This window comes from Scedosporium apiospermum (genome assembly GCF_000732125.1).
Source record: "Scedosporium apiospermum strain IHEM 14462 chromosome Unknown SEQ_SAPIO_0121, whole genome shotgun sequence".
Lineage (NCBI taxonomy): Eukaryota > Fungi > Ascomycota > Sordariomycetes > Microascales > Microascaceae > Scedosporium > Scedosporium apiospermum.
The window spans coordinates 1,166,966-1,179,714 of record NW_015971822.1 but is presented as its reverse complement, the minus strand read 5'-3'; the positions used below and the strand labels follow the sequence as shown (position 1 = coordinate 1,179,714).

The 12,749-nt window shown below is 51.5% G+C and overlaps 2 protein-coding genes and 1 pseudogene across 2 annotated transcripts; 2 read left to right on the top strand and 1 right to left on the bottom strand.

Annotated features, from left to right (window-relative positions):
- Positions 1-1,570: 1,570 nt before the first annotated feature.
- SAPIO_CDS8388 (Interferon-induced GTP-binding protein Mx2) lies at positions 1,571-3,917 on the top strand (the record flags this gene model as incomplete). Its single annotated transcript, XM_016790033.1, has 3 exons — positions 1,571-1,660; positions 1,742-2,005; positions 2,079-3,917. The coding sequence occupies 3 exons, from the start codon at positions 1,571-1,573 to the stop codon at positions 3,915-3,917; spliced, it is 2,193 nt and encodes a 730-aa protein (XP_016640296.1).
- An 860-nt stretch (positions 3,918-4,777) lies between these two features.
- On the top strand, positions 4,778-8,590 carry SAPIO_CDS8387 (annotated as a pseudogene; the record flags this gene model as incomplete).
- A 1,138-nt stretch (positions 8,591-9,728) lies between these two features.
- SAPIO_CDS8386 (uncharacterized protein) lies at positions 9,729-10,833 on the bottom strand (the record flags this gene model as incomplete). The annotated part of the gene is made up of 4 exons (XM_016790032.1): positions 9,729-9,970; positions 10,092-10,367; positions 10,507-10,621; positions 10,822-10,833. The coding sequence occupies 4 exons, from the start codon at positions 10,831-10,833 to the stop codon at positions 9,729-9,731; spliced, it is 645 nt and encodes a 214-aa protein (XP_016640295.1).
- Positions 10,834-12,749: the final 1,916 nt, after the last annotated feature.

Genomic DNA, 12,749 nt, shown 5'->3' with positions numbered 1-12,749 from the left:
GGAATTGGAATTGGAAAAGGGTGAAATGAGTCCGATCTCACAAGGACGTAAGGGTTAATGTTTGTTATTTCTCTCCATTTGATGTCTGGAATGACGCAATGGCACTGCTTGCGATGATTTTTCTCTCTCTCTCTTCTATTTTTGAGGTGGATTAGATACCCAGATACACACTCCTTTAAATAAGAATTTTACTAATGCGTCAAGTTGCTCCTCGCATGACGAGTGAAGCTATTTTCGTCGCCATTTTTTTTAGGTTCTTAGTTGTCACTCCCCGGATAAGCCCGGAGCTGGGTCTCCCTCCAACCGGCCCGGCCCCACAATGTGTTGGGCGGGGGCCGCAGCCGTCAGGCGGTTGCGTGGGGCCGGTACTTTGACACTCGATAAGAACCAGTCAGTTACGCTACATCAAAGTTGTTAACTTTTCTTTCATTTTATTTTTATTATTCTCGCTTTTCTTCTTTTTCCCATTCTAGATTGGATCGACCCTATCCGATCGCCAATGCGCTTGGAAGGGCGCAGCAGGGCTCGGAGAAAGGACAGGACAGGACGCGACGCCCGAGGCTGTGCAACACTGGGATGGGCCAAGGATGCCTTCGAATTACGACCAACTGCGAGACATAGCCGGAGGCACCCTTCTGTTCTTCCCTTTGTATGGCTGGAGATAATCCATTTCTCAATGGGTGTTGGAAGGCCAGCCAACCAGGCCGACTTCCTCTGACAGAGGCCCAGCGATTGTGGCAGCCTGCATGTCGGCGGCCAACACGGGACACGGAAAGGGTGGGCATCAGAAAAAAAGACTATCAATTGATGCTTGATAATTTTTAATCATGATGTTTGAGAAAGGGGTAACTGAAAGTCGAGCACAAGTCTCCCTATCAGTCAATCTGACAAGATTGGGTTCTACAGCTTTTTATTGATATCAGATGAACAAATGGACAGATGAACCATAATTAATCCATATCAGACGCATTGGAGGCCCTTTCTTGGGGATTAGCCCGGGATAACAGCCCCTGGGTCGTTTGCTAGGCCGTGGGATTCTCATCGCCACAGCGTGAACTAACATCACCAGCACCTCCAACGTCGGATACCCACAGGTTAATGAGGAAATTTTCCAAGCATGAAGTGTAAATTCGCCATTTGTGATGGCCCTGGTTGGGCCTCTCTGGATGCCGTCAAGGTTGGTTGCATTGGGGAGAGCCTTCGAGAGGGTGTGAGACTCAGCGTCCTTCTTGCAGTAGACCAACGGTTGGCTTTTGAGGATTCGGAACCAAACGCAGTCTGTTTCACTAGAAAATTCAAGGTTATGGGAAGGGGAGATGGAGGCCCAGCAGTGAGTTAGGTAGATGGGTTCTTCCTTCCGAGAATTGACGAGTATAAAAAGTTGGAAAGTTCTCACCTCGAAGACGAGGTTTCCCACCTGCTTGTTTTCTCTCCAAGTCCAAACTAGACTTCCATATTCCTCTCTCTAAATACCCCTTTGCCACAAAGCCAGGAGCTATCCAGGAAGCAGGTCTCATTGCTTCCTAAAGTAATACGGACCCTTCCCATCATTCATCGACAGGACGCCACCATGTCGGACTTGATTGGAAGTGCAGCTCTTCTCTCGAAGATTGACCAGCTTCGAGAGCTCAACGTTGGCTCTATGGTCCCCCTCCCCCAGGTTCGTCCCCTTTTGCTCCTCTGAGAGAAGATCCCCTGTCCCCCGGGACCCCTGAATTACACTGCTGATTCTGTGACATAGATGGTTGTCGTCGGAGACCAGAGCTCGGGAAAATCCTCTCTTCTCGAGTCCCTGACCAACATTCCCTTCCCAACCGACGCTGAGCTCTGCACTCGCTACGCTACCCAGATCACCTCTCGCAGGGACGATGAGTCTCGTGTCGATATTAGCCTGCTTCCGGGTCCTAGTGCTACTATCGAGCGGAAGAAGAAACTTGCCGAGTTCAAGCGTCCCTCTCTGACTCCTGAAGAGTTTCGCGCCAAGTTCCCTGAGCTTTTGAGAGAGGTATGCCCCCACCGTCCTTATTTCAGAAGAACGAGCCTGAATACATGTTGACGAGTATCTAACATTGGTTCAGGTCAACGCTTGTCTCGGAATTCGGACTGACATCAACAATGAGAGCAACTCTACTGGCACGGTGTTCACTGATGATGTTCTCAAAATTGAAATCCGTAGCCCCAAGGAGGACTATCTTACGATCATCGATGTTCCCGGCATCTTCCGAAACCCTCAGGGCGTTACCACTAAAAGCGACATAGAAATGGTCCGCAAAATGGTAGAGAACTACATCAAAGATCGCCGCACCATCATTCTTGCTGTCCTCCCCAGCAACGTCGATATTGCCACACAAGAAATCCTCTCCCTCGCCGAGGATCACGACCCCAAGGGCGAGCGCACTCTCGGTGTTCTGACCAAGCCTGACATCGTCAAGGAGCGTAGCGGAAAGAACGTCGTCTGCAACCTCGTTCTGGGCAAGAAAAAGCCCCTCACCCTCGGTTACTACGTTGTTTGCAACCGCGGGGCCGATGATGACGATGTATATAAGACTCCTGAACAGCGGGAGCTCATGTTCAATGAAGCTCCCTGGAACACGCTGCCTAGAGAGCGTGTTGGTATCGCGGCCCTCAAGGCTCAGCTGACGCAGCTTCTGAGCGAAATCACTAAGCGAGAGTTTATCCCACTCCGTCAGGAGGTTATCGAGCTGCAGAGAAAGAACGAGCACGATCTCGGTGCTCTCGGATCACCTCGTGAGACCGAAACAGAACAGAGGACCTATTTGAGCTCGATTGCCGGCAAGTTCCAGACGCTTCTCACCTCGGCCGTCATGGGACACTATGTCCAGGACGATGCTTTCGACAAGAACCCGGAGTTGAGGCTGAGCACGATCATTGTTAATCGGGCCGACGATCTCGTCACCGAATTTGGTGAAAAGGGCCACGAGTGGAAGTTTGCGACGAAAAAGAATCAGACAAAACTGGAGGACGTCAAGGAAAGTAGTGCTTCGCTTGTGGCGGCTATGATTCCCCAGGATTTAAATGGAGTCATCGGCAGTGACTTCAGTGTTATCTCCAACAGTTCTGAAGATACAAACGCTTCGTCTTTCCTCGAAGACGATGGCCTGTCCGATTTTCTCCACTCTCTTCCCGATTTCAACAACCCTCAGATCGGTATTGAGGACTGGATCAAAGACATCTACAAGCGTAACCGCGGTCCTGAGCTCTGCTCTTTTGGAGGCTCCATCCTCTGCAGTGCTTTCAAGGAGCAGTCTAGCCGCTGGGAGGACTTTGCCAAGGCCTACGTCAGCGACTGCATCGGAGCCATCCACGCCTTCATCCGCCGCGCCCTCAATCTCCTGTGCCCTAGTGGATTGGACGATGAGATCTGGTCTTTCCTCGCCGATGAAGTCATCGAACGCTACAAGGCCAGTCTTGAAAAGGCAGTATTTCTGACAAATGTCGAGCGGAACCTGAAACCTTACACGCTCAACCACGACTATAGCAGCGAGGTCAACAAAGCCCGATCCATTCGTCTGGGCGAGGCGCTCCGGTCTAGAAGTAGGGCGTCGCCGCATTCCGAGAACGTGATCACGATCGACCTCAGCTCGATCGACCAGTTCAGCGATCAAAAGGCCAGCATCGACCATTTCAAAGACGAGATTCACGACGCTCTGGAATCATACTACAAGGTCGCTGCCGAGAGGTTTCTGGACAATCTCTACATGCAGGCCGTCGACTACTGCCTCATGAACGGCAACGATACACCCCTCAAGGTGTTTAGCCAGGAATGGGTCATCGGTCTGAGCTCGGACCAGCTCGAGATGCTTGTTGGGGATTCGCACAAGACTCGGGCGCAGAGGGATACGCTCAAGAGGAGGCGGGAGGATCTGGCCAAGGCTATGAAGATTTTGAGGGGTTGAGCGTGCCGGATCTTCGTGACCTTGGATTCCGTTCGGGCACCGCTGACGTTGGGAAGTAGAGGTCAAGGGCTCAAAGGAGGGACTGGGTTGTTTTCTAAAGGCTCTTTTCTCGATTCGGGTTTGGACCGACATTCTTTGGTATTGACTTTGAGCGTAGGGTACACCTTGGGCTAAGAATAAAATGTATGTTTGCGAGTGTGCCAAGTCCCTCGACTCATTTCAAGCCGTTGTAAGTCCCCACGCCATTCATAATGTTACAGTCGTAGTCGTCAGCAGAGTAAATAGAGTCTCGAATGCCTCTCTTGCGTTCCTCTTAAAAAGGTCTTTCTTTATCAGTTATGAAAGGCGCACGTCTAAGAAAACCGCAAGACCATACATTGTTTGCGCCTCATAGCAAAGATGTCCCGCGGCGCATTCCAGTCTCTTCTTCCCATCACTCGCCCGCTTCCGGATAATGTAAATCGCTTATGGAAAAGAAAGCAGAAGAAAACTGACAAATGTTTCTGAATACAAAGGCAATGAGCTCGTCGAGTAGAAACCGGCAGACATTCCATATGATAACACACAAAGTACTATCAACACCTCCATTTCCAACGCCCGGAAATCCAGGCTTGGACGCCCCGGATTCGAAGGAAGACACATTCTTCAGAGCCCTTCAAAGAAGACCCGGGATGTAGAAATGGTTAACGGCCGATATGAAGACATATAATCTAGTTCAGAGACTGGAGCAAGAGAATGGTATGGAGGTGCCTTTCCAGTTTCTCATGGAACAAGGCGATTTGGCACCAACCGCGAAAAGTAAGACGGAATAACACATCCAAAGTCTGAACATAGCGGCGCCGTTCTTCTCCGCTCGCACCATGTCGGCGGAAGCGACGTCATCCGCTACCCCTGCGACACAACTTCAAGACACGAGCACAACGCTTGGGAAGAGGCAGCAGCGCAATGACGACGAAGAAAGTGATGATGGAGATCCCGGCGATCCTCGGGGTAAGAGACCTCGCCTCAATCCCGACCCAAGGTGCCTTCACTGCCAACAGTCCGGACTTCAAGACTGTAACGTCAATGTCACCGCCGCCAGAGAATGCGACACGTGCTCAAGCTACAGACACGACAAGCTTCCTGACCGCTTCGATCACTGGTGCGCCGTCAAGGTGGTTGAAAATGGTGCCGAACGTATAAAAGGCATGGAGAGGAAAAGGCTAGAAAACGCCCATGGGCTATTTGAAAACTTTGATGCCTGGCAGTGCAACTGGTGCGCAGCGGAAGGCCGCGTCTGCGACGTCGACCGCGAGCTACACATCGAGTGTGCGGCCTGCGCCGCACTAGAAAGAGCCTGTCACGTACTTAACTCGCCTAGGCTCCATAAGCGGGAATTTCACAGGGCGTTGGATCGAGGTTTCCGAATCATGTGCAGACCATGCGTCAAAGCCGGGAGGATATGCTCTTGGGTCCGATCCACGGTCGAGTACGGGCAGGGACACAGGTGCGTCGAATGCGCCACGATCGCAGCCAACAACAACCTTTCATTGCACCTGTGCAGTACCTGGTCAGAGACTCCGGACACGCCACAGACCCATGAAGACCGAGTCATGAGGCAGCATGGAAGACAACTGCCGCTTCATCATCAGTACGATAACCCCCTTCCGTTCGCCGGTTTGCTCCCTCTTCGCAACGCGAATGGACTCATCACAGACTTAAACCCAGAACTCCCCGAAGAGTCGGATGTTAAAGGCGACAGATATAGCAATGGAAACGGCGCCAAGCTATCCTTTATCGTTACCGCCGACGAGAGGATAACCGGTCGCAGAACGTGTGAACTTTGCTACTTCACAAATACTGAATGCTATACGTATACCGGTTCGCCTAGAAACGCTTGCCATACCTGCGCAGCGCTCGCCATCATTTGCACCGAGATAGATCATAACAACCCGGATCAGCCGGTGGTGGGGAATGCTCGTATAATCTGGCCGTTCTGGGATCTTCACACCACCGCCGGACGCCTTCGCGACAACCCGTTCAGAGGATTCAAAAAGTGTCGGCCATGCAACGATGCCAACCTTCACTGCGAGCATAAGCGCCCCTGTGGCGCCTGCCAGAGAAACAACACCCAGGACGACTGCGAATCCATCAACCCAGCTTATACTACTCCTGCCGGCTTCCCGACCGAGATGCTTCAATGGGGCTTTGGTACCTTCATGGCCGACAGACACGTCGGCGACAGGAGTGTAAACTACTATTTGGCCATGGGATGTGGTCCCTATGGCGCTGATGACAACGATCGCTGTCTGCACGATCCAACCCGACTGATGGTCGGCCCCAAGCCAGCGACAATCAACCACAATTTCGCCCCAGTTCAGGCCAAGCACGATACTATGATAACGAGGCTTAGAAATCGAGAAGCGTGGATCCAGGCGACATACCCGGGCGTATACCAACTGCCTGGTAGGGGCTGGATCCCACCTTATCTATTTTCCACCGAAGCGCAACATTGTGTAACGACCGGCGTTGGCGGAAACTCGCTATTTTGGAGACGTGAGGATGATACTTTCACGCCCACCTTGGTGACCGTGCCTACGCAGGGAGGAGGCCAGTCGCAGCGGATACAACGGCTTGCACATCCCTTCGATATCTACGATATAAACGGGAACCTCATTTTAGGAAGTCAAGGACCTGGGGGGGGAGGAGGAGGAGCAGGAGGAGGAGGAGCAGGAGGAGGTGGTGGTGCGAGAGGAGGAGGTGGCGCTAGAGGGGGTAGAGGAGCTAGAGGGGGTAGAGGTGCTAGAGGGGGTAGAGGAGCTAGAGGAGGAGCTAGAGGAGGAGCTAGAGGAGGAGGAGCAGCTGGAGGAGTAGGAGGAGGAGCAGTTGGAGGAGGAGCAGTTGGAGGAGCAGTTGGAGGAGCAGGAGGAGCGGGAGGAACAGGAGGAACAGGAGGAACAGGAGGAACAGGAGGGACAGGAGGAACAGGAGTGGCTGGAGGAGCAGGAGGAGCTGGAGGAGTAGCTGGAGGAGCAGTTGGAGTGGCTGGGGGAGCAGCCGGAGGAGTAGCTGGAGGAGCAGCTGGAGGAGCAGCTGGAGGAGCAGTTGGAGGAGCAGTTGGAGGAGGAGCAGTTGGAGGAGGAGCAGTTGAAGTCGCTGGAGGAGCGGCTGGAGGAGGGGAAGACCTGCCAGATCTAGGACTTGGACAAATGATGGATATCGACGAGGACGAGCCAATGGGGCAACACAAGCAGCACGGACAGCTCGGGCAACCCCAGCAAGAAGAAAACCACAGGGAGGGAGATTTCCCAACTGAACAGGACATAAGAGCGCAACGGCAGCGCTTGCTTGACCTGGTGGGCGGGGATGTCCATCATCCAGGGGAAAAAAATGAGACAGTCACCGGGTGGAACCAATTTCTTGGGCGCATCGAAGACCCTGCCTACAACCACCCTGGGCGGGTATTTGCTACACCGAAACCGCAAGACATACATTGCCTCCGGCAGGAAGATGTACCACAGGGTGATCAACTCTTCAACGTACTCACAGAGGCACACCTAGATGATGACCATGGTCTCCTGCGAGAATTCCCACGCTGTTTTGAGGGGACTCTGTTTGTCAAGGAACGGGGCGTCGACCCTGGGTCTATGCAACTGGAACAGAGAGATCCAGAGCCCGCGATTCCATGGGTCCGTCAGGGGGAAGCCTGGGCAACAGAGAGGGAGAGTACCGTAAATTTGTACCTCGAAACAGGGAGTCAAGACGCATATGAAATTTTGGCCACGAAACAAGCTTTTGATAATGTCCTCAGAGACATTCCTCGAGACAGAAGGCCGCCCGACCCGATCCCGGAGGGGACCGAGCACCACTGCTCGGAAGAGGGCGGAACGGGTCGTACTTCGATGAAAGAGATGAGAAAATGCCAGAACTTGCGTCACCCGGCCGACGCACCCCATTTGGTGTGTCTGACATGCGACATGGGAAGCAAAGGGCTCATATGGGAGAAAGAGCGGTCAGGAGATGTTGAGGGGCGAACAAGGGACGCTTTATATACTGAGAACGCCGCCAACCTCATCCTCATGCGAGCATACTTTTGCCATGGCTGCGCCAGACTCTACAGTGAAAAACATGAATTATGGCAGGGAACGGGATACGACGTCTATGGTATTGAGGATCCTGGGGCTCCGGGCACCAATCCCGCATGTGTCGATGAATCGGGCATCCAACGGGGAGGCTGGAAGGGGAAAGGAGCCAGAGCCATCACGGGGTGCAATTGCATGGAGAAACTCATGGAAGCCACGCTTTGCTTCTACCATCGCCAGTCTCTTGTCCAGAGGATGATTTCGCAGGCGAAATTGATACGGCGTTGGAGACTCACGACTTTTGGCAAGCACATCTGCCCCATGTGCCAGAAGGAACCGGGAGCCGAGGACCCGAATTCTCCGCCACCGCCAACAAGCGACCAACCCCTCATGTGGTGTTGTCTTCTGTGCGGCGGGATGGTAAAGGATCCTGATTCCGGCGACACGGCTACGCTTATCCCACCAACGGAGGAGAAGTATCAGCAGTGGTGGGTTCATGAAGGTAAAGATTACGCTCCGCCGGGCTACCAGAGCGCCACGGCTCTTACGTTTTCGCTTCCGCTTTGGCCGAAATCGACTACCCCTGAGGGAGAAGATCTCGACATGGGTTAATCTCGGTGCTCGCGTGGACCTGATTTCGGTCTCGCTAGTGATATCGGTCGCAGCCAACGGGAGACGAGTAAAGAAAAGAAGAGGGTTGGGGTTGGACAGGCCGTGTGTTTGGAGACAGAGTGCGAATGGGCCTCTTGGAAAAGAGATAGCTCCAAATATAGAGAGTAAGCATCCATCTGTAGGAGTAGTATATATAATCTTATACAGAAGGTGAACAGATTGAATAGATAATAGATATCATGACTCCGGGTGAAAGAAATGTAGTCGACTACATTTTTTGGGTTACAGACCATAGCAGGAGAAATAGGGATAGGAACAAAAAAGGTCAGAAAGTGGTAATTGGACTATGAACGGGGACGAATGAGAGAAGTGAATGACTGAAAATCTCCCACCAGTCCTAGCTGATCGGCTTGGGTGAGATATATGCAATACATATATATCAGCTTTGACAGAATCGCCTCAAATCGATCCAGCATGAACCCATCTATCAGATACTTAAGAGTCTGTACAAGGCGAAGGATAGTATGCCCTAGCATAGAAGCATTATTCACCACCATGGCTAGGATGTTGTCTTGTGCTCTAAGATGATTCATATTCACATTCCTGTCGTGTAGAATTGGTAAGCTCGAAGCTCAAATACTGGTCCTATTCAGGGGACAAACGCTTTGACAGTGAGTGGGCAGGTCACAGCTCAATGGATGAAGATGGGAGAGAGAGGCAGACTTCAACAGAAACTTGTGGAACGTTGTCTGAAACGTAGTCATTTTTGGTATCTCCAATCCGAGATTTTGAAGTATGCCTAAGCCCGCTGCCAAGGAGAGAAAAATAAAAACAAAATAATAAAAATAATAAAAGAGAAAAAGCTTGTGAAAAAGAAACAAAGGAAAATATAGCAATGATGCCTTGCCTAGTAATGGCTGTCTCTGTGGGCCATTCCACCGCCCTCGGCCCCCCCTCGCCTGGACGACGAAGGCCCAAATATGCACCTCCTGACATGCGCAAACATGGAACATATGTTGTAGCCGTAAGTCGCCTCCCCTTCATTATTCCCGCTCGTCGATTCACAGCCCGGTTTCTCGTTAATTTGCGTTGGTCTCCCAGTCTCGGTAGCATGGCGGAACAGTCGACGTATAACCCTTTACATAAGTACGCACTTCGAGCAGCAGCCAGCCTCCTGCTCGCCGTTGTCAATGTCCATAGGCTTGGGTGGACCGTTGATGCCCGAGATTCCTCCGCTCCCGGTCGAATATCCTTGCATCTCGCGGTTGTACCTTCGGATTTCACGCACGAGGTCGTAAAACGCCTTATCGACATTGATCCTCGACTTCGCCGACGTTTCGATGAATTTGCAGTTGAAAGACCTAGCTAGCGACTCTCCGTCTATAGCGGAAAAGAAACAAGCCTGGTTAGTACATGATTGGGACCTGGGTCCGGAGGCCACGAGCGAGCGGACGGTAACGCGAAGATGAAGGCGGAATGACAGCCGAGGTCGATAACATACCTTGCCTGCTGACTTCTCGTTCACTCTCCAAATCGCACTTGTTCCCAACAACGACCATGGGGAAATAATCCTTGTCTTTCACCCTTAGTATCTGTTGCTGGAATAGGGTGATTTCCTCGAAACTCTGCTTCGACGTGATGGAGTAGACTAGTAAAAAGCCTTCGCCGGTTCGCATGTACTGTTCTCTCATCGCCGAATATTCCTCTTGTCCCGCAGTATCCAAGACGTCAAGAAGCGCGAGCTCGTCGTCGATGACGCATCGCTTGCGGTAGGAGTCTGCACGGAGGGGACGAGCCCGGGTTAGCTCGGAAACAACCCAATATCCCAACATATAACGCCCAATTCTTTTTTTTCCCTTTTTCTTTTTTGAAACGACAAAGCAAAAGCGAGTCAATAGCGGCGAGCTAGTACGGACCTTCGATTGTGGGATCGTATTCGTCAACGAAATGGCTCTGGATTAGCTGAATGGTGAGGCAGGACTTGCCAACACCTCCACCCCCTACAACCACCAGCTTATATTCTCGGAGGAACTGCAGCCGGTTGTCTAAGTATCAGCTATAGTGATCTTTACCAATTGCCCGAGGGCCATGCTTTGGATTAGGGGAAAGAGAAAACGACAATGGGCAACAAGCGTTGCGTCACAGACACAACACACACGACGGGCCTGAAGCCCTGAAAGGGCACGCGAGGGTAAAGATGCCAGGAACATATATGATTGATTTATACTAACCTTGGATGCCATTATGACGGCAGGTTATGTGATGAATTGAAAGACTACTCCCTGAAGTATCCTAACGTCTCTGGTTTTGGTGAAGGCAGCGAGGTGAGGTGTAAAGGGGAAGTGGAGATTAACTGGATGTCCCCGGGGCTGATCAGGAGAGAGGGAATGTTGAATGCGTTGAATGCGAGTCGGAGAGGAAACAGGCGCGCGATTAAGGTGGAAAGTGTCGTGTCCTGCTCTACAACACCCACTCGGTTCGTGGCTCGGAAGAGGTGAAGTGGGAACGGAACGGTTGTTGGAATGGTCGAGGGGGTCGGTTAGGAGTTTAGGTGATGTGGAAACTCAAAAGGAGCAGACTCGAACAGATAACCTCAACTGTATCCGTTGTTGACTGCTTAGTATTATTTCCTCGGATCTCTGGTGTTAAAAACGGTCTTGCGAAAGGGCGGCAAGGGATGGGGAAGGGAGAGAATAGAATGCGAAGTATGGGCCAGAGCAGAGGCGGAGGTGAGGAAAGAATTGGGAGAGCGGGTTTGGTATGTCAAAACAAAAGCGGTAGGATAATAGGGGATCAAAGACAGTGTGTGTACGGAGTACATGTAGCTCGGGCTTGGTGCTGAGGTCTAAGGGATGGTGGAAGTACCCCATAGGTGGTAGGTGCGTCTAGGGGTGACTTTGATAGGTGAAATCTTGGAAGGTGGGGTGGGAAGGACGGAAGGGTGGAACTGGAAAGGGTGGAAGGTGGGAAGGGGTGGAAGGGTGGAAGGGAAGGTGGAATGCGTGGAAAAGCTGTGGGAAGGAGGGGCGTGGATTGGGAGAAATTTAGTGTGTTACCAAGGCTCAAGTGCTGTGCTCCTGCCTCCTGCTTGGTACTGTACGAAGTACATGCTTTGTAGTGTAGTTATAGTGGAGCGAACTCCAGATTGAACAATTCTACGAAGTAGTAGGTGTCCACCTCCCGTCAGGTCGGTCAGGGAGACCCAGACCACCAATTGTACAGTACATGTCGAGGAGGACGGACGATGTACACCGCAGTTACATCGATCCCACAGTCACTGCTGCGAACAGGTTATGCCTGTCCATCTTGATGGACCTGCTAGTGCGCTACATACAAATTCGGCTCCTCAGTGTTGAATTTGAGGTATCATAATATCATTTAGCTGGAGATCAACGAAGCGAGGGATACATCACATAAATCATTTACACAAATCAAGCATCCATCATGTTAAGCTCCTGTATCAGTACATACTTCAAGGTCTGTCGACTAATACAACAACGCTCCCAATCTCAAAAAGAATCTTAAATTATTCGACTGGATTTGATGCCTTGGTTTCGATCTTCCACTGTTTCCCAACCTCGACTTCGAATATATCAATAATTATCGCTTAGGGCTGACGGGCGAGGACAGGAAGCATGTCTGGTATCAACATGTGAGAGGAATCGTCTTTCAAGATAGACAAGCCATTGCCTTGGACTTCATTTGCGGCGCACTGACAGGCCGTTGTCTAGACCTATCCTCATGATTCGTTGAGGCTGATGGAAAAGCTGGGCTTCCGTAGCGGCAAATCGAGAAATTCGGTGTCTCTGGACACACCAACGTCTTACAGAAGACTTTCTCCCTCGGGTCTGGAGGCTGTCAAAAGATTCTAGCCGTTCTGATGCAACCGTGACTTTGGGGTAGTTTGCTTCGTACTTCGTACTGCATAGTCACAACCAGTGCACGAAGTTGGTGAACTTCCCAGCGTTCACGTTACACTCGCCAGGCAGTCGATGGGATGCAATGGTGCTAGAAGAATGGACGACAACAAAGTACTTCTCACACACCTTGATACGCCAACGGTGGACAATCTCCACATCTGAGAGAAACGATATCTTCCCAGATGGTTAAAATGTCCTCCTTCGTAGATGCGAGGTATCATCCAAGGTGCCATCGACCA